Raw genomic sequence first — 20,888 nt, 5'->3', positions numbered from 1 at the left:
GAAATAAATAAATGAAAGAAAGACAGAGATGTAATATTCAAATAGACACAGAAGTATTCCTTTTCCTGTCCCCAAGTAAAAGGAGAAAGGAAAGCATGGGTGTGTGTGGCCCCTGCCCCATCTCTGGCTGTGCAGTTCACTTCCTTAGGCTCCCTTTCCTGGCTGCAGCGTGGGCCAGCCGCAGCTGTCTGGGGTGGCACTCTGGGAGCCTGGCCACCGTCTGGGGCCCAGCCACCCCCCACCCTGTGTCTTCCTCAGGATGAGAGTGTCACTCAGCTTGGTCAGGAGCTGGCTCAGAAGCTCGGGCTGCGAGTACGGAAGGCATATAAGAGGCCCCAGGTAGGTGTATGCTGTGCCCTGGGGAGGGACACAGGACAGAGGGCCGCAGTGGCCGCAGACAGGTTGGGATGGCGATCAGGTGGGGGGCAGCAGGTGACTGGAAGCTGTAGGATGATTCCAGCAGTGAGCAGGACCCAGCTCATCCAGGACACCTCCCTGGGCCCTATGTGCTCAGCTGTGATACCAGCGTCCGTGTAGCTTGGTGTTGACGGTGCCAGGAAGCCGCTTGCGGTCAAGTGTGTGGTTCCTGAGCTACAGCTGTGACCCTGAGCCAGAGACCGGGCAGGGAGTCATGGAGGCACCCGTGCCTGAGGGAACCCTGGGATCATTCTTCATGTCTTCCTTTTTTCCTCCACTCCAACCTCCGGCAGGAATTGGAAACCTTTTCCCTGCTCAGTAATGGCAACGCCGCGGGCATGACGGATCAGGTAGGACAGGCAGGGGTGTCAGTCCATCTGGCTTCACCTGCTGTGAGAACTTTGGATTCATGCGTTGGGGTGTGATCAGCTACAGGCAGCGAGACAAGTCCCCCAGCGCCACAAGCTTACTCGCCCCCACTGCCTTCTTGGGGGTCGGGACTGGTGACAGGCCTGTGGGGACCCCGAGAGGAGGGGCCGGTGGACAGAGGGCAGCGTGTGAAAGCTGTCCCTCCAGTCCCCTTATCTTTCCCCTCACATACTTGGCACGCTCGCTGTGAGAGCCACAGCTGTCCACTGCAGCAGGACCCCTATCTGTAATGGGCACAGGCTTGCATGCTCCATGGGTAACCGGGGTGAGGCTGGGCATGGGGAGGTGCAGGAGGACCCAGGCAGGTACCTGTCCTGCCACCCCCACCTCACATAGCAGGCCCATGCCCAGGGCTGAGCAGCTCCAGTAGGCCAACTCCTGCTAGCCCCACACCCGCCACACAGCAGAAAGCATGACCCCACCCACCCCACATGGGACGAGCCCTTTCCCAGAGAGGGGCAGGGGCCCAGCCAGGTCACGGGGCAGGCCCAGGCCTTGCTTTCTCTGCAGCTGAAGCCCCCCTGCTTCCCACCCCCCACCCTTGGCAATAGTAGGGACCACCCGCCCAGGGCTACTCCCCTCTGTTTTGCTTGCAAGGGAACTTGGGGCTTTCGATGGGGTGGTGGGATGCTAGTGCCGGGAGCTGCAAACTCAGTGAGGCCCCCTCCCCCTTCCCAGGGTACAGCACCTGCTTGGGACCTACGGGGATACTGTGGCTCTTTCCCGCCACTCCTCCCATACCGGGCACTATGAGGCTTGTCTGGCCCCACAGCCCATTTCCCAGCCCGGTGCCCTGCCTGGCCGGGAGGGAATGCAGCTGTGCTGGGTGGGTGTGTGTGAGGAATTAGATACCCAGGCTTGCCCAGCCTAAGTTGGCCTGACACCTCTCCACTCACTGTGTCCTCCAGGGAACGTCCAATGGACTGGGCTCCATAGATGACATCGAAACAGGTAGTGTCTGTAATAGGGGTGGGGTAGAGGCAGGGGTCCCCCCAGCGGGGAGGGCGGCAGCATCTCACCCACCAGGGCCCTGGGAGGTCAGGCAGTTCTGTTGGCCCTGGACCAGACTGAGGCGACAGAAGCTGCCCACTAGGCCCCCCACACTGGGAGCCCACCTCTCTGTCCTTTGCCCCGCTTCCTCACTGGCTTACAGAATGGGGACACTTGAAAAGTGTCCCTCATAGTAGGATTGCTTCCCCCAGGGGAAGGAGATGGGGTGATCTCTGGATGATGCCTTCCCTGCCAGCCCCTGAGCCCTATCTGCTGGGGAAGCCCATACCCCCCCAATCTACTAAGCCCACCCCTGCCCACAGACTGCTACGTGGACCTGCACGGCTCCCCAGCCCTGCTCCCCATGGCCCCCACCACGCCCCTGTTCCCTCACGTGCTGGACTTGCTGGCTCCTCTGGACAGTGGCATCAGGGCCCTGCCCGGCTCTGAGAGCCTGGATGACTTCTCAGATGGAGATGTCTTCGGGCCGGAGCTGGACACCCTCCTGGACTCGCTGGTGAGCTCCTATCCCCCTGGGCCCCATGCTGCCCCGTGAGGAATGGGGGGACGGCCCTGGCTCCCCTGGGCCCTGTGCTGCCCCATCCACAGCACAGATCGGGCAACTGAGGCCCCGGTGGGGGAAGCCTCAAGAGGGACCTAGTTGAGACAGAGCAGACCCCACCCCTGGGGCAGGTTAAGGCCAAGCCCTGCCGAGAGGCAGAGTGCCTGGTTCTGCCAAGGCCTGGTGGTTGCCTTCTCTGACCCTGCTGTGTCCCTACCCACAGTCTCTGGTCCAGGGTGGCCTGCCTGGCAGCGGTGTGCCCAGTGAACTGCCCCAGCTGATCCCTGTGTTCCCTGGTGGGACCCCGCTGCTGCCGCCTGTGGTGGGCGGCTCCATCCCCGTCTCCAGCCCGCTGCCCCCGGCCTCCTTTGGCCTTGTCATGGACCCCTCCAAGAAGCTGGCCGCCTCTGTGCTGGATGTCCTTGAGCCCCCAGGCCCCACGTTGGACGCCCTGGACTTGCTGCCCTACTCAGAGACCCGACTGGACACCCTTGACAACTTCGGGTCGACCCGCAGCTCCCTCGATAAGCCCGACTCCTTCCTGGGTAAGGCCTGAGTGAACGTGTCTGTCCCCTACCCACCTGGTACTAGGCAGGATGCTGTCTGTGGTCTCTGCAACAGCGAGGCAGAGCTGGCTCAGGCTCCTGGTGGCCAGGGTCATGTGCACATGTTACTGTGTCTTAGGTGCCAAGTGCAGGCCTGAGGCCCAAGTGAGTGCATCTTGTTCAGGATCGGAGAGTGCAGCGCTGGGGTAGTTTAGGATCTAATTGTCTAGTCTGAGGCTGGGGGCAGGTCCAAGCCACAAGCCCCATCTGGGTACTGGCAGCACAGACTTCCTAGAGGAGGTGACAGCTGGACAGGGTCCTGAAGTAGAAGTCCATCTGTTGGGCAGAGGGTGCCAAGGCACTGGCCTGGTGTGGAGGAGGGGCAAGAGCTGGCCGTGCTCAGGCCGAGAGCCTCTCTGCCACAGGGCAGTGGCTGTGAGAGAAGGGGCCAGCGTGGGTGGAGCATGCCCTCCAGGCCTCTCTGAGTCAGAAATGAATGAGTGAAGCCCTGTGGAGGCCTCTCCCACTGAAAGATCCAGCCTGGGTGACCCTGTATCTTCCCCCCACCCAGAGGAGACCAACTCACAGGACCACCAACCCCCAGGCAGTGCTCAGAAACCAGTGCCCTCGGTAAGTACCTGGGAGACCCATGGCCAGGCCCTCCTGGGGATAGAGGGGTAGGCTCCAGAGGTGGGGGATGAGCTCTCTATGTGGGGCCCCATGCTGTGTCCCCCAGGGAGGGACATCTTCGGGGTGGACAGGTCAGAGCTGGTCTCTCCCCACAGCAGGCTTCACTTGTCCTCGCAGGTAGAAAAACAGCTACCTAGGGTTTGTCGCTGCTCTGCAGACTCGGGAGGCTGACCAGGAGCTGGCCTGGTCACCCCCCACCCACCAGCCTAGGGGCTTCCTGAGCCAAGCCCACCTTGGTTTTCTGGGATCCAGGGGTCAGGAGGGTTCTGGGCTATGATCCTGCTCGCAGTGGGCTGGCCCTGGCCACCCTAGCCATCACCCGGGGCCTCACCTTACAGCCAGAGCCCTCCATGCCCAACACTGCCTTGCTCATCAAGAACCCCTTGGCGGCCACCCATGAGTTCAAGCAAGCCTGCCAGCTCTGCTACCCCAAGACAGGTAAGTGTTTTCCCTGGGAGCGCCTCCCCTTGGCCCCAGGGGAGACCCGTGTGGCAGAGCCCAGGGCATCCGAGGGACAGAAGTGCAAGTAGTGAAGGGGTGGGTGCCTTTCAGCCTGGCCCTGCCAGATATTGTCTTCACTGTTCATTCTAGAAACAGTGGTAGCAGGGTGGGAAGGGGGAGAAGTAGGCTAAGGGCCGCCGTGTGCAGTGCAGGAGCCCCTGTCTCCAAGGACCCTGGGGCAGAGGAGTTGCAGCACAGCAGTGGGTGTCAAGGCGTGGGCAAGTGGGTTTTTCAGACCACGGAGGCCCATCCCCACCCTCTGCTTGAACCTGCTGGCCAAACCCCTTCCGTTCTGCTGGGAGTCACTGCCTTGTCCTCCTGCCCGCAGGCCCGAGGGCAGGTGACTACACCTACCGGGAGGGCCTGGAGCACAAGTGTAAGCGGGACATCCTGCTTGGCCGCCTCCGGAACGCTGAGGACCAGGCCTGGAAGAGGATCCGGCCCCGGCCCACCAAGACCAGCTTCGTGGGCTCCTACTACCTGTGCAAAGGTGGGTGGGCCCAGCAGCGCTTGGTTCCCCCCATGCCCACTGCCACGCCGCTCCTCCTCAAGGCACACGGAGCAGGTGTAACCTTCACGACACACATGGGAGGTGAGGCAACTGCTTGGGGGCTCCTGGGGCCCACCAGGCCTGAGTGAGATCAAAGTACATCAGCTTTGTGGACAGGTGGGGAGCCTGAGGGCACGTGTCTGGGAGGGCCTGCGTGTGCAGGGCCAGTCCTGTTGGCCTTGCAGTCCCACTGGGCTGCTGGGAAGATCTGAGGAGCAGTAGCCCCATGGATGTCAGTTCCTCTCAGCTGTCCTTGCTGTCTGGGTCACCCTAGCTGGTACCCATGGTATTGTGGTGAACAGACACTCACTATGTGCCTGTTTGCTGGTCTCTGTCCCCCAACATGGAGTCTCGACCTGGTGTACCCCACAGTGTATGAGGAGGCAGGGTGGCTCACAGCCTGCGGCTCTCACCATCTTGCCTGCTCACAGCCGAGTTATACTGAGGCTCTGCCCTCATCCCCCATGCCCAGTCCAAGGCATTGGTCCTCTGAGGGCTTTTAAACCAGCTCATAGCAGGCCAGTCCAAGGTCATCTGGCCCCTGTGCTTAGGTCTCCATTAAGCCACTGCCTGTGAGCAGTGAAGGCCAGATTCCATGCCGAAGCCTGCCCGAGGCCACCTCCTCACCCCTGTGTCCCACTGCCCTGTGCCTACCCAGAACACACTGCTGAGCCTCTAGATGCCTGGAGCCGGCAGACAGAGAGGCCAGGGCAAGCAGAAACATTGATCCCACCCTGGAAATGCAGGTCCTAGGCTCTGATGTGCTACCCACCCTCCCAGTGCCCCACCTGCTCCTTGCCTGCCACAAGCCAGTGTCCTTGGCTTGCGTCCATTGGGCAGGGATGCGTTGGGTGCCATGGTTTAGGTATCTGCATCCTGGACCACAGCTCTGGGCGTCACTCCTGGCTCTCCCTTGGGTTTCAGCCTCCTGAGACTGTGTGACCTAGAAGGCAGCAGGTCTCTGGGTCCCTGCCACCCACATGGGAGGCTTGCACAAAGTTCTGAACTCCTCCTGGATTTGGTCAGAGCCCGTCGTGGCCGTTGCAGCCATTTGAGGAATGAACCAAGAGATGGGAGATCCTCTGTCTCCCTTTCTCTGCTAACAAATAATTGTTTTACAAAGATCAGGAGCGTGTCGGCATTAAGCCTCCGGTTAAGCCTCCACCCAGCATCCCATTTATTTATATGGGAGCTGGTTCGGGTCCTGGTAGCTCCCCTGCCCATCCAGTTCCCTACTGTTAGGCCTGGGAGAGCAGTAGGAGGTGGCCCAAGTGGTTGGACCTCTGCTGCCCACCCAAATCAAATTTGTGGCTTTGGCTCTGGCCATTGCAGGCCACTTCGGGAGTGAAACAGCAAATGGAAGATCTGTTTTCCCCCCTCTCTTTTTGACTCTTTCAAATAAATAAATAAATCTTCTTTTGTAAAAAAAAAAAAAAGAGGAAAAGCTAGTTGGGGCTCAGGGGGCGTCAGGCGACCCCAGCCCCAGTCTGTCAATCCGAAGGCCTCGCTCCCCCTGGTGGAGGCTATGTGGATTTAATTTCCTTATGAACAAGGAGCTTGCATGCTGCTTCCTGGTGGGACTGAGCACCCTCACAAAACCCTTGCCCTGACCCACCAGAGGCAACTTAGGGCATGGGGAGTGGGGAGCCACAACACTCACTGAGCCCTGGGGTGAGCCGTGCAGAAGGGCCTGCACCTGGGGTGCAGGGGGCCTCCTAGCCCTGCCCCTCAGCTCCTGCTGGGCCCCTCAGGCCGGGGCTAGGGCGCGGGGGCGCCCTGGGCTGCCGTTCCCACCTGGCGGAACGCGTGTCCTGTTGCCTCTTTGCAGACATGATTAACAAGCAGGACTGTAAATACGGGGATAACTGCACCTTCGCCTACCATCAGGAGGAGATCGACGTGTGGACGGAGGAGCGGAAGGGCACCCTCAACCGGGACCTGCTCTTCGACCCGCTGGGGGGCGTCAAGCGCGGCAGTCTCACCATTGCCAAGCTCCTGAAAGAGCACCAGGGCATCTTCACCTTCCTCTGCGAGGTACCTGCTGCCAATCCCCGCCCCCACGGCGCCTGGAAGGCTCCTGGTGCCAGGGGCTGTGGGCATGGGAGGCCTGACCTGTGGCTCCCTGGACTCACAGCCCTTGAAGGTCTTGTCTTTGAAAGCCCGCATTCTACCCGGCACCCCCTCGTTTGGCAAAGGTAGAAGCAGGAGAAAGCAGTGCTGCTACTTCACAGCAGGGGTCAGCTGCCGGCTAGGGCCGGACAGTTGGATCCCAGTCCTGCAGAAGTGCACACGGGCAAGGGTCCCATGCTACGGCTGCTGAAGCTGAGGTACAGGGTGTGAGACGCTTCTCCAAGGCCACACAGCTGGAGCAGTGTGGGGGCGCAGGCTGCCATGTCCCTACAGAGAACAGCATGAGGTGCTGCCCAGCTATCCCCAACAAAGTGTCCACAGCTTGCGCACCTGCCCATCTAACTGGGTGATCTGGTACCTACCGCACCTCCCTGCGTGTGCCCAGCCCTATCCTCTTGCCTGTGTTTCTGACCCGCTCAAGCTCAGCTCTGATTCCAGGAGCTCTGCTGAGCCTCCTGCCCTGCCTCTTGGGGAGCCAGGCCCTGGGGCTTGAGGGTTTGGTGCTCATCTCAACCAGATCCTCTTCATCTACCCTTTTGTGACTCTTTGTTGTTAAGATTTTAATTAATTTACTTATTTGAAATAGAGGGAGAGAGATCTGCTGGTTCATTCCCCAGATGGCCATAACACAGCAAAGCCAGGAACCCAGAACCCTGTCCAGGTCTCCCATGTGGGTACAAGGACCCAAACCTATGGGCTGTACTCCGCTGCTTTCCCAGGCTCATCGGCAGGGAGCTGGATTGGAAGTGGAGCAGCCAGGACTTGAACTGGTGCCCCATGGGATGCCAGTGTCACAGGCAGTGGCTTCACCCAGCAGCCTCCTTCCCTCTGACTTAGACTCCAAGTCCTGGCTCATGTGTAGGAAGCAGCTGACAGCTCACAAAGCACTGCAGCTCCTTGCGTGCCTTCTTAGCCTCCACAGTGAACTTGTGGGACGAGCAGGTGCAGTTACTCGCAGTGTACTGGTGTGGTAGATGAGGCCCAGGGATCAAGTTGCCGTGTGCCAGGCATGTGGAACAGGGACATCTAAGAGTGGGGACAGGCCAACACTAGGCCACCTATGATTTAGAGGTCACAGGACAGGCAGGGCTGCAGGGACCGAGCTGTGCATTCCCTGGCAGCTTTGCAGGATCCCAGCCCACCTTCTCCCTGGCAGATCTGCTTCGACAGTAAGCCCCGGATCATCAGCAAGGGCACCAAGGACTCGCCATCTGTCTGCTCCAACCTGGCTGCCAAACACAGCTTCTACAACAATAAGTGAGTAGGTGCCCCAGGGGACAGGGGCTGCTGGAGGGGCTCCCAGGGCAGTTCCAACGCCAGGAAAGTGAGAGCCACAGACCCAGGCTTCATGAGGGCAAGGTGGGATCCTGGGTTGTCGAGTATCTTCAGGTAACAACCCAGCAGTCCTGGGTGTCCTTGTGTACATGAGGAAGAGAAGGCTGAGGCTTGGCAGCAGCCTGGTCAGCCAGCACACAGGGACCCGCAGCCCCCACTGCCATGATGGCCTCTTGGGCAGGGAGAGGAGGCGCCAACTGTGGCACCCTGCCTGATCCCAGGTCAGGCTGATCCGGTCCCAACCCCAACATGGCCCATGTCTGTTTCATGTTCTCTAGCCCACTGAGCTTCCTCATCACTCATGACAATCCTCTGTCCTCGGGTCACGGTCAGGGATAGCTGAGGGGCTGGCTTGGACACTATTGTCTGTGTGGGTGCAGGACCAGCTCTGAAGAACTGAGCCAGAAACCCAAGGGGAGGTGCCCCCACCTGCACCTTTGGCTTCGTAACAGGTGGAGTCAGGGGCCCTCTGCTCGTTGAAGCCTGAGAAGGGCACTAGAGCTGGCACCTGAGCCGGCACCTGAGCCCGCAGTGTGGCAGCACACCTCTTCCATGGGGGTCCCTGGGGAGAAGCCGCTCCCCCTGATCCAGCATCGTGCTCCCCACACGACAGGTGCCTGGTGCACATCGTCCGCTCCACCTCTCTCAAGTACTCCAAGATCCGCCAGTTCCAGGAGCACTTCCAGTTTGACGTGTGCCGCCATGAGGTACGCTATGGCTGCCTGCGGGAGGACAGCTGCCACTTCGCACACAGCTTCATTGAGCTCAAGGTCTGGCTGCTGCAGCAGTACTCAGGTGAGGGGCAGGCAGGGGCACCTGGGGCGGGGACTGCCAGGGGCATTCAGGGTGCCTGGGTTCAGCCAGAGAGGACGGTAACTGGGCTGCCTGGCTCCTGCCCGAGTGGTTGTCAGCAAGGCCCACTCGTTCCCTCTGAACCTCCTCTGCTTTCCTGAGAAGAGACTCCCCCGACCCAATTCGCAGGGATTTACCCAACAGCCCTCTGCAGTATGAACCAGTTGAGGCCCTTGCTCAGGGAACCCTGATTTTTCGCTGAAGTAGGAAGGTCCACATGTGGCTTGGCACATCAGCCCTGGACGCCACCTGCCCAAGGATGCACAGTTCCCCCACTGCTGGCACCATCACCCTACAGCATTAGTGGGAGTCTTGCCGGGGGCATGTGGGCTTCTCTAGGCCTTATGTAGAAATAACTGGGGTTGTTCCAAATATACACAATGTCTAAAGGGTAAAGTGGGTGGAATTGTGTGATCTGATCAGAATTTTAAAAAAAACAATTTTTTTAAGATTTATTTATTTTTATTGGAAAGTCAGAAATATAGAGAGGAGGAGAGACAGAGAGGAAGATCTTCCATCCATTGATTCACTCCCCAGGCTGTCACAACGGCTGGAGCTGTGCTCCCAAGCTGCTGCAACGGCCAGAGCTGTGCCGATCCAAAAACAAAGAGCCAGGAGCTTCTTTCAGGTCTCCCATGCGGGTGCAGGGTCCCAAGGCTTTGGCCCATCCTAGACTGCCTTCCCAGGCCACAAGCAGGGAGCTGGGAGGGAAATGGGCAGCTGAGATACGAACCAGTGCCCATATGGGATCCTGGTGTGTTCAAAGCGAGCACTTTAGCCGCTACTATCGCGCCGGGCCCTCAAATTGCTCTTGATCACGGGGCACAGAATAGACAGGCAGGGCCAGAAAAGGGGAGGGAAAGAAAGAGAAGGATTGATCCTCTGTTGGCTGGTAATTTCTCCCATGTGCCCAACAGCTGAGTCTGGACCAAGCCGAAACCATGAGCCTGGAACTTAATCTTGGTCTCTTGCCTAGGTGGCAGGGACCCAAGTACTTGAGCAGTTACGTTCTGCCTTGCCGGGTGGGTATCAGCAGGGATGGGGGCAGAGACACCCCAAGATGGCATAGGCACACCTATCCACTGTGTCTGCATATTTGGGGTGTATATTTTCTAAATATTTATGTATTTGAAAGGCAGAATGACAGAGGGGCAGGGCTGTCTTTCAGTTGCTGCTTCACTCCCCCAGTGGTCTCAGTTGCCCCAGGCTGTGCCAGGCCAAAGCCAGGACAGGAACCCCATCCAGGTCTCCCATGTGAGTGGCAGGGTTCACGTACTTGAAGCGTCATCGGCTGCTTCCTGGGTGCATTGTCAGAAAGCTGGATCAGAAGTTGAGCAGCTGGCACATGCACATGGAATGCAGGTGTCCCAAGAGGCTGCCTGGTCTGCACCAACAGCTTCCAGGGCAGCAGTGTTAGGGCTTGGAGTGGAAGGTGAGGGCTGAGCTGCCCCTTGGATTTCAGGCGCAGGGGTTGAGCAGATGGCTGGGCATGGAAGGAGTCTGGATGGTAGGCACACATTTGGGTTCGTCAGTTGTAACCTGGGTGCCCAGGGAAGCACCCAGTGAGGAGAGCTTAGGCACTGAAGGAGCAGGTGACCTGCGGAGGTAGGAGGGCAGGCCTCATGGAATGGGGGGCTGACATCTAGGCTGGGGCGAGCCAGAAGTGGAGTAGGGGGTGGCCCACTGCAGGTTGCAGGATTCTGAGCCGCTGGCTGGGAGCAGGGACCCCTCCCCACCCACCGCGACACCAAGCAGCGTCTACTGTTTCTCATTCTGAGCTGTGTCTTATCCCCCTCAGTTCTGCCCAGAGCCATTCCCCCCATCCCATGTTTTTCTCTGCAGAGCCCAACGGCTCCTCCCCTGAAGGCCTTGTTGGGCATTGGCTCCCTCAGGGAGCCCTGCCTTGTCCCTGGCCAAACACCCTCACAGCTACACTTCTGTCCCCTGCCTTCTCCAGGCATGACGCATGAAGATATCGTCCAAGAGTCCAAGAAACACTGGCAACAGATGGAGGCCCATGCCAGCAAGGCCAGCGGTGGCTTGGTAAGGTCCTGGGCATGGAGCCTTGGGGGGAGTTAGGCCCCAGGGGGCTGTCGCCTTCCCTCTATCATGACAAGCTCATGCACACGGAGGGCAGTGAGGATGGCCTGAATAACCCATCCCTAGCCTTTTCTGGGTTCCCCAGAAGTTGGCACCTTACTGCATCCACATTGGCCCTGTTGGGTACAGCCATGTTTGTCATGTGGCTCTGTCCGGGCGGGGTGGGTAGCTGGCGAGTCTGTAGATGCGAGGCCTTCGTGTGCATAGATGCACACTTCCCCACCCCACCCCTTCTCCGTGTTTGTCAAGCTATCGTGTGTGTCCCAGGAACAGGCACTTTCACAAGATCTTGATGCACTTGCCACTGCTGGTCAAGTGATTACACTTTGATAACTTGATTAAAGGTACCTCCACTGTCAAGTTTTGGGTTTGCTTTTCGCGTTTGTAAAAAACACACACATAAAAAAATTTTTTTTAAGATTTATTTTTAGGGCCCGGCGCGATAGCATAGAGGTCAAAGTCCTCGCCTTGAATGGGCCGGGATCCCATGTGGGCGCCGCTTCTAACCCCAGCAACCCCGCTTCCCATCCAGCTCCCTGCTTGTGTCCTGGGAAAGCAGTCGAGGATGGCCCAAAGCCTTGGGACCCTGCACCCGTGTGGGAGACCTAGAGGAGGTTCCTGGCTCCTAGCTTCGGATCGGCACAGCACCGGTCGTTGTGCTCACTTGGGGAGTGAATCATCGGACGGAAGATCTTCCTCTCTGTCTCTCCTCCTCTCTGTATATCTAACTTTCCAATAAAAATAAATCAATCGTTTTATTTTTATTGGAAAGGCGGATATACAGAGAGGAAGGGAGACAGAGGAAGATTTTTCGTCCATTGATTCACTCCCCAAGCTTCTGCAACAGCCAGAGCTGTGCCGATCTGAAGCCAGGATCCGGGAGCTTCTTCCAGGTCTCACATGCGGGTGCAGGGTCCCAAGGTTTTGGATTGTCATTGACTGCTTTCCCAGGCCACAAGCAGGGATCTGGATAGGAAGTGGGGCCATTGGGATTAGAACCAGTGCCCATATGTGCAAGGCAAGGTATGTGCAAGGCAAGGACTTTAGCCGCTAGGCTACCGCGCCAAATTTTTTTTTTTTAATATTTATTTGAAAGACGAGTTATAGAGATCTATCTGCTGGCTAACTTCCTATTTGACCACAGTGACCAGGTCCGGTCCAGGCCAAAGCCAAGGGCCAGGAGCTTCTTCTGGGTCTCCTGTGTGGGTGCAGGGATCCAAGGCCTTTGGCCAACATCCACTGCTTACTCAGGGCACAGCAGAGAGCAGCCAGGTGGCACCCATATGGGCATGATGTCATGCCACAGCACCAGCCTCATGAAGTTACTGTCCCCTCTGTGACTGGCTCACCTTCTGGGGACATAGTGCCGGACTGTCCTGGGATTTTTCAGACTGCACCGCCACCCCCTGCTGTGCGCATAGATGCATAGATGTCTCAGCCCTCGTCCCGCGTGATCCTCTCCCCGGTCCTGAGATGTAAGCTGTGGAACTGTGGCATTGGCTCGGAACTCGCCCTGCTCCCTGCCTGCCTGTCTCCCAGGGGGCTGGAAAGCCCTGTGGCCCCCTGCTGCCACACCGCCCCCAGGCAGCGGGATCACTGGAAGCAGACTAGACAGTGGGGACTCTGGGCTGAGGAGTGGTCTCAGTGCCCGGATACAGTGATAAACGGTGACACTTCCGTGCCACCCACACAGAGTGGGGGTGGGCCCTCCTGGGTGCGGCCTTCTTGCTCCCCCCCTAGGCCTCCTTGGCCCTGACCCTCTCCCAGGTTTCCAGGTCTATCTCATCCTCTGGCTCCATTTCTTTCTGGGCTGCAATGAGGGGCAAAAGTACCCCATGTGGCGCCACCTCCTCCCGATCGTGCCCAGCGATGTTGCCAGGGCCATTCAGGGCCATTCCAGGTCCAAGTATGGCTGCCTGGGGGTACCAGAAGAGCTTCTCCCATCTCCTGCTTCCCCACCCATCCCAACGCCCACCAGGGCCAAGTTCCCAAGCAGGATGGGAGGCCCTTTGTTCGCTTCCCCTCTAGAGAGTAGGGCTCGGGGCCCGTGCTCCCCAGTGTCACCTTCAGTGAAACATGTGCACCTGCCACATGCCAGGCCCGTCTTCACGCAGTTCACCTCTGAGCTTCTGCCCAATTGCAGGCACCCTGAGGCCCTGCAGTTGCAAGCCTCGGCCAGGGCTCTGCTGCAGTAAGGAGCCAGAAAACCAGTATGGCTTGTTGGAGCAGGGCCTCAGTCAGCACCCCATCCCCCGGCATGTGACATGGGAGTCGTGCCATCCTTTCCCGCTTCTTGTGAGAAGCCAACAGCAATGAGGGAGAGCCTCCTGCCTGTCCCACCATAAAGACCTGCATCCTCCCTGCTCCTCGGGTGGTGGTGCGTGTGTGTTGTGCCAAGTACCAGCCAGGGTGCAGGCTTAGGTGAGCACAGTGCCCCTTCCTGCTCAAAGATGGGCGAATGGGCCACAACACCCCGCCTAGGAGCCCCTGGGTCAGGAGACACACCCTGGCCTGCCTGGAGAGGCTTCCCAAGGACGGGCAGGCCCTGGCTGAAGGCTGGTGGGGAGGGGCAGCAGGGTGATCAGCACAGCTGGACGGGCATCTGTCCTGGGGTGCAGGCAGAGCAGAACTTTCGGCTACAAAGCCAAGACTGGGGAAGGTGCACAGGAGTGAGGGGCCAGGGGTGCCCAGGTGCACCCTCCTGCCCCGCCTCCACACTGTGCCCCCTCTTTGGCCTCCTGCTTTCTTCAGGCTCCATACTCATAACTGGACGACTGCATCAGCACAAGGTGGCTCAGGGACTAGGGATGCATGGGATGGGCAGCTGTGACTTGAGAGGGCTCCACGGAGGGCTTCCCGTAAGAAGCATGGAAGAAGGGCATTCCAGCGGGTACAAAGGCAGACAGATGTGACACAGGTCCACAAAGCATGCTTCAGGGAAGGGGGCTTCAGGTAGGGGCTCACAGAGAGGGCAGGAGGAGCACCTGGTCAGGAGTCTGGAGGCCTGGCTCCAATGCCAAGTCATGGAGCTCGTTGGACAGTGCCAGGATGGCGGAGGCCAGGCCTCTCCAAGGCTGTGGGTGTTCCCAGATTCTCCCCCAGCTTCGGTGCTGCAGGCCCTCCTCTCACCCTCCCCTACAGGGCGCACCCCGGAGCCACGGCCCCAGTACCTTTGACCTGCAGATGAAGTTTGTGTGCGGCCAGTGCTGGAGGAATGGGCAGGTGGTAGAGCCTGACAAGGACCTCAAGTACTGCAGTGCCAAGGCCCGGCACTGGTGAGTGAACACCAGGCGGTGCTTGGGCAGGATGGGTGCCCCTGGGGGAACGTCACCCAGCCCTCAGGCCCTGCCCTGAGTGCCCCTCTACCCTGCAGCTGGACCAAAGAGCGGCGGGTCCTGCTGGTGATGTCCAAGGCCAAGAGGAAATGGGTGTCGGTGAGGCCACTGCCGTCCATCCGCAACTTTCCACAGCAATATGACGTGAGTCGGGAGCCAGGGTCAAGGGGTGGGGCTGTGGGCCTGGAGGGCTGCCCACCTGCCCGGGCGGCAACACCGCCTGGTCCACTCAGCAGGCTCCCTCCCCGCCCCCCAGCTCTGCATCCACGCACAGAACGGCCGCAAGTGCCAGTACGTGGGCAACTGCTCTTTCGCACACAGCCCCGAAGAGAGGGACATGTGGACATTCATGAAGGAGAACAAGAGTGAGTGACTGGCTGGGTGCTGCACTGGATGGCAGTTGTGGGCAGAGTAGCTGGTGAAGGCCCCTCACTCGCCACCTGTCCTCTGCCCAGTCCTGGACATGCAGCAGACCTATGACATGTGGCTGAAGAAGCACAACCCAGGCAAGCCTGGGGAAGGGACCCCAATTAGCTCGCGGGAAGGGGAGAAGCAGATCCAGATGCCCACAGACTACGCCGACATCATGGTGAGGCCCCGCCTGGGTGTACTGGGCGGGTGGGGGCAGGGGGCAGGGCCCGCCTGGGTGTACTGGGCGGGGTGGGCACAGGGGGTGGGGCCACCCATGGCACTGTGTTCCCAGATGGGCTACCACTGCTGGCTCTGCGGCAAGAATAGCAACAGCAAGAAGCAGTGGCAGCAACACATCCAGTCGGAGAAGCACAAGGAAAAGGTGTTCACGTCTGACAGCGATGCCAGCGGCTGGACCTTCCGCTTTCCCATGGGCGAGTTCCGGCTCTGTGACAGGTGCCCCAGCGAGGTGGCCCACGGGGTGGGGGTGGGGTGCCCTGGCGGGATTCCAGGGAAGGGAGTTATCTGTATGCCGGGGGCCGCAGGGCAGTGAAGCCTTCTACTGCCCACAGGCTCCAGAAGGGCAAGGTCTGCCCGGACGGGGACAAGTGCCGCTGTGCCCACGGGCAGGCAGAGCTCAGCGAGTGGCTGGACCGGCGGGAGGTCCTCAAGCAGAAGCTAGCCAAAGCCCGCAAGGACATGCTGCTGTGCCCGCGGGATGACGACTTTGGCAGGTACAACTTCCTGCTGCAGGAGGATGGGGACGCCGCCAGGGCAGCCCCAGAGGCCCCTGCCGCTGTAGCTGCCACCACCACTACCACCATCGCCACCACCGGAGAGTAGGGCCTTGGCTATGGGCAGAGTGCTGGGGTTGGGGGTAGGGTGGGGAGAGGACACCTGATGTTTTGAAAGCCTAGGGCAAGCCAGCCGGAGGTGGATGAGCTCATGAGGCAGCCCTGCCCCCACTGCCCCTCTGTGTGCAGAACCAGGTGGGCATGCTCAACCCCAGCAGGCCCAGGGTCTACATCCTGCTGAAACCTGGCAGACCCTCCCCCGCTCCCATGGCTCTCCTGTTGGGGTGAGGGGGGCCTGGCCGACTGAGCCTACAGCTTTAACTTGTGTCTGCTCCCATGGGAGGGGCCCTGGGAGTGCAGGGCTGGGGAGCCTGGGGTCCCCACTGGAATCTGTACCAGGAGGAGCTTTCTCCCTAGCACCTACTCCTCCCTCCTTGCTCCCCCACTACCACCCTATCCCCCTGTCCTGGGGCCCACAAGGAGACCACTGAGGGCAGGGGTCCCTGATTAGCTTTAAAACGCAGCCCCAGGATGGAGCTGGGGACACCTCAGTTTGCGCTTTGATGAGAAGGGTGGGAGGGGCTGGGGTGATGTTGAGCCTGGTTCGCTCCTTGATGTCCACACCCCAGCCCCTCCTCCTCATGGGCCACAGAACATGGATTGTCCATCCTTCAGCCTCTGGGGCATCCTGGCTCAGCCCTGCCACCCTCACTTTGCAGACCCTGAACCTTTGCAGGCTGAGGCTTGGGGCAGGGGACTGTCTGGGTCACAGCTGGAGGTAGAGGTGGAGCGAACGCCAGAGCCACAAGGCCCCTTGGCAGGGGTGGGGCTGTCTCACTTGGGGTGCAGCGGAGGTCCCTAGAGGCTGGGGAAGGGCAGCTTTCATCACCCCCAAATTCTACAGGAGGCCCAGGAGTGGGGAGGGAAGGTTCAGGCGGACATAGAAGAATGACCCTGGTCACCCTGGTCACTCTTGGACAAGACACGACCCCCCCATCCTGGGTGTCATCATGGTCCTCTGCCCCTGGACCCAAACACACCATGTGTCCATTTATCCCAGCCCCTCCCAGGTGCCAACCCTGCCAGCTGCCCCAACCCCACCAACCCTAGGTCCTGCCCCCTGCTCACCAAAACCTCTAGTATGATGTGTCTGTGTGCACCTCCTGCTCTCCATTCCACCTAGTGGGAAGACCTAGCCTCCCCTGGCTCCCTAAACATTCCAGAATGCCCCCTGTCATTGGCACAAAGAATGGAACACCCCCCCGCTACAAGCAACCAGGGACCAAAGGCGGGATAGGGGTGAGACAGAAAGGATCAATAGCGCGGTGAGACGCCAGGCACCCCAGGCCCTGGAAGGCCCTGCTGCTGGTGCCACCGCCAACCTAGTCCCAGCCACTGTGGCATGCACCCTTTCCACCCGCCCGCCCCGGCCCCCAGCAGGCCAGTACTGCACAGTCTGGGTGCTGGTGGCATGCCTGGAAGGGAGGAGGGTCTGCAGCTCAGGCGGGGGCTGTGGTCATGAGCGTGGAGGACCTTGCTCCCCCGATCCATGGTGTTGCAGTCTGTCGTCACCAGCCTTGAGTGTGTATATATGTCGCCCTGTGATGCATATATACACAGGTATTAAATATATCGCTCTATATAATATTATATATGTGTGTGGTATCCAAGGAATCACTTCTAATGAGGGCTAAAGATGAAGAATGTGGCCAGAAGGACATGGTGGAGGCAGCGGGGATGGGGGAAGAGTGGTGTTCACCCTCCCCACAGGCTGTCAGGCTCTGTGCGAGGGACTGATGGACCGGAGCCGGGCAGCAGTGGTAGAAGTGGTCCCCACCTGGGCACAGCATGGAGCAGGGCATGTGGGACTGGGGCGTGGCTGTCTCCGCCTTCATGCCAGGGAAATGGGCTTTCATCTGTGCTGTGCTCTGACCGATCTCGCTCCCCCGTGGACGGAGAGGGAAAGTGGGAGGCAGGCCACAGGTGCACCCAGGACAGTGTTTCCGATGGGGCCCCACGGCTAGCAGGCAGGGTCAGGACGGTCTAGAGTGGGGTCCAGGGTGGGGGCTGCATTTCTCAGCTGGGCAGTAATCAATTTAATGGTCCTTTTAAAAATGTCTGTGTATTAAAATTTAAGAATACCACACTTTAATATTAAATATCATAAGGTCTAGTATCTTGATAATAATGTAGATGTTTTAATAACAATTTTTGTTCTTCTTAAAATAAAACGAGAGAAACTTAATGCGTTTAGCCTTTGTTCTAGAAAAATCAATGCGTGCTCTTTGACCTCAGTCCCCAAGCTGTTGCTCCTTATCCTCCCTTTCCGGCACTCTCCGCCTGTGCAGCAAGGCCGATGGTGCTGCCTGTGTCTGGGGCGCCCATTCCAAGGGGTGAGGGCAGGCCTGTGTCCCTGTGTACACGCAGAGGCCTGACTGACCCTGGCCTGGGCAGCGCTGCTGGCCAGGCACAGGCTGTGCTCTGCACCCTCCCTGCCTCCGCCCTGCAGCTTCCCTTCTCAGCACTGAGGCTGACCTGGGCTCCCACGGAGAGGGGCTGGGCCACCCTGTGCACTCTGCTGCAGCCCCAGCTCCCTAGGCTGCAGGTAATCTGTCATCATGTGCCCCCCAGCCCTGCCCCATCCCCTCACCCTTAAGAGGAATGCATCTAGGGCCCGGTGTGGTAGCCTAGTGGCTGAAGTCCTCGCCTTGAACACACCGGGATCCCATATGGGCACTGGTTCGTATCCCAGCAGCCCCACTTCCCATCCAGCTCCCTGCTTGTGGCCTGGGAAAGCAGTCAAGGACGGCTCAAAGCTTTGGGACCCTGCACCCGTATAGGAGACCTGGAGGAAGTTCCTGGCTCCTGGCTTCGGATCAGTGCAGCACCGGCCGTTGAGGCTCACTTGGGGAGTGAATCATCAGACATCCTTTCTGTCTCTCCTCCTCTGTGTATATCTTTGTGATAAAAATAAAATAAAGCTTTAAAAAAAAGGACTAGATCTAGTACAGCAGGGTTCAGATGCTTTCACTGGGTGGGGTGTGGATGACGGAGGGTGTCCTCTGGGGAGCAGCCCCAGGGGAACCACCCGAGCGCACCAGGGAGTCTTCTGGCCCGGTCTGAGGGTCACAGCTGCTGTTGGGTGCCTTGTTCACACCAACTTGGGGCGGGTGTCTTCTCCCAGCAGTCCTGCAGGATGGCTGCCCCTGTCCTGAGCACACAAGGGTTTCAGGAGCTCCCAGGAAAAAGAGAGAGAGACAGAGAAGAGAGTCTTCCATCTGCTGATTAACTCCCCACATGCCTGCAAGAGCCGGAGCCAGTTAAGGCTGAAGATAGGAACCAAGAACTCCCCCATCTGGGTCTCCCACGTGTGTAGCAGGAGCCGGAGCTTCGGGCCATCTGCCACTGCCTGGACACATCAGCAGAAACTAAATCAGAAGCAAAGCAGTTGGGACTGGAAACAGGAGTCCAACATGGCACACAGGTGTCCCAAGCAGTAGCTTACCCGCTGTGCCCAATACCTGCCCCCAGAGAAAGCTCTTCATCCCCTGAATCTCCCAGCTGACCATTATTCTTATGGAGGCTCCTGTTTAGGGCCACAGTTTCCCCATAAAGAGACACAGCTGTTGGCATCTAAACCATACCTTGTTCCTGGTGACTTGCAGAAATCAGAAGTCACGGGAAAGGGTAGTTTTGGAGAGGATCCCAGGGGCAGCTAACCCAGCTGCAATGGGCATCAGAGTGCTGGGCCTGCAAGTCCAGGAAGTGAGGACAAAGCCAGCTGCCACGTGGCCCTTTCCTAATGTCTCCAGATGCATCTGCGGCCATGCCCCCCCCCCCCCGTCTGACCTGTGAGACTGTGCAGAGGCACTGCAGCTGGCCCCGGGGCAGCCAATCAGCAGCATGAGCATTCGTGGAAGGTGGGAAGTTTCCTGACCAGGTACAGGATCTAGTAGAGATGTTCTCAGGTGCTGCCTGGGAACAGCCTGGTGCTGGCTGTGTGGTCGGCACACAGGTGTGGTTGAGCGTATGTGCACCCGAAGTTTGCTCCCAGGTGTGGTCTCCTGGAGTGGGACTGTCCGGTGGCAGGAGGTGCAACTGAGACCCTATGGGTACCTCTTTTTGCCTCTGGAAGCCCACTCCCTGGGTGTGTGTCCTTTCCACCCTGGTAGGCAGCCAATCTTGCGCTCCAGAGCTTGTGGGCCTAGAAGTGGTTAATGCACCAACTCGGCCTGTCTACAAATCTCAGAATCAAGACAGCCTGCACACAGGTCCCCTGCACCCTCCCTCCCACTGGCACCAGCTCCAACTGAGAGCAGAGCAGGAGCCTTCCATTTTTGCATTTGCTAAGTACGTGACCTAAACCTGCCACTTGGGGGTTAAGCCGCTGCCTATGCTGTTGGCATCCCAGAGGAGAAAACAGCATAACTTGGAGAGGATGGTTAGGGAGGGCAGGAAGGCCATAGTGGATTCCTGGAGGGCGACAGGGGGAAGAAACTGGGTGGGGAGGGGGAAATGTCACAGAGTGTTCTGGAATCTGAGCAGAACAGTATTTTGGACAATAGCAAAGGATTGCGCAGAAATCTGCTATGACAGAAAAAAAAAAACCTGTGCTTATCACACACAGCCAGCCCACAGCTTCTGAGCCAGAGAACGAACGGGAGCTGGCAGGGCCTTCGAGGTCATGCGTCCAGTAGCTCGGGACCTGGCACTCAGCATAGCTACTTGGCTTGCCCAAGACTCCACACACTGGTGTCTAGCAGAATGAAGAAGCTGGTGTGCCCTGGCCACGTCAGGCCTCACTCTGACGTGCAGCTCAGGGATAGAAACACAGCCCTGACCTCACTGCCCATCTGGGTAGCCTGGAGACCAGACAGGAGGATGGTAGGAGGGCAGAAGAGTGGACCACTGGCAAGGTCCCCATGATGGCTGGGGAACTGGGATTCATGCAGAAGGAGCCTGCAGCCCCCCGCCCCACACCCCCTCTGCTGGGCACCTAACTCTTCTCCCTTCTCTCTCTGAAACTGAAGAAACCCAGGCTGCAGGCTTTGTCAACCGCTCTACAGATGGCATTAAGCCCCAGCTCTGCGTGCTACATTTCTATGCATGTGCCTTGCAGGGCATGTGCACATGGCACATACATAGTAGCATGAACATGCCACAAGCCCTTGGGGGAATGCAAAATGTCCACCCATGCCCCTGCACGTGCCAACAGGAAGAAGTTATTTCATGCTGAGCTGCCTGGGG

At 59.0% G+C, this 20,888-nt stretch overlaps 2 protein-coding genes across 3 annotated transcripts in view; one reads left to right on the top strand and one right to left on the bottom strand.

Moving 5' to 3' along the window:
• The window catches only part of ZC3H7B (zinc finger CCCH-type containing 7B), a 41,441-nt gene extending 25,233 nt beyond the window's left edge, over positions 1-16,208 (top strand). For both annotated transcript variants that reach the window (XM_058673066.1, XM_058673067.1), the window contains exons 6-23: positions 259-339; positions 711-767; positions 1,755-1,797; positions 2,160-2,353; positions 2,622-2,943; positions 3,515-3,573; positions 3,972-4,071; positions 4,463-4,624; positions 6,513-6,718; positions 7,971-8,071; positions 8,763-8,944; positions 10,959-11,044; positions 14,243-14,376; positions 14,475-14,580; positions 14,693-14,801; positions 14,892-15,025; positions 15,140-15,303; positions 15,420-16,208. In XM_058673066.1, coding sequence (XP_058529049.1) covers positions 259-339; positions 711-767; positions 1,755-1,797; positions 2,160-2,353; positions 2,622-2,943; positions 3,515-3,573; positions 3,972-4,071; positions 4,463-4,624; positions 6,513-6,718; positions 7,971-8,071; positions 8,763-8,944; positions 10,959-11,044; positions 14,243-14,376; positions 14,475-14,580; positions 14,693-14,801; positions 14,892-15,025; positions 15,140-15,303; positions 15,420-15,690 — 2,511 coding nt within the window. In that variant the 3' untranslated portion in view covers positions 15,691-16,208. The remainder of the gene's footprint in view (positions 1-258; positions 340-710; positions 768-1,754; positions 1,798-2,159; positions 2,354-2,621; positions 2,944-3,514; positions 3,574-3,971; positions 4,072-4,462; positions 4,625-6,512; positions 6,719-7,970; positions 8,072-8,762; positions 8,945-10,958; positions 11,045-14,242; positions 14,377-14,474; positions 14,581-14,692; positions 14,802-14,891; positions 15,026-15,139; positions 15,304-15,419) is intronic.
• Positions 1-20,888, bottom strand: part of TOB2 (transducer of ERBB2, 2) — a 160,626-nt gene that overhangs the window by 90,936 nt on the left and 48,802 nt on the right. The window lies entirely within an intron of this gene.

The sequence above is a fragment of the Ochotona princeps genome, chromosome 15 (assembly GCF_030435755.1).
Source record: "Ochotona princeps isolate mOchPri1 chromosome 15, mOchPri1.hap1, whole genome shotgun sequence".
NCBI lineage: Eukaryota > Metazoa > Chordata > Mammalia > Lagomorpha > Ochotonidae > Ochotona > Ochotona princeps.
Note: the sequence above shows the minus strand (reverse complement) of the source record. Positions and strands in the feature narration are given on the sequence as shown.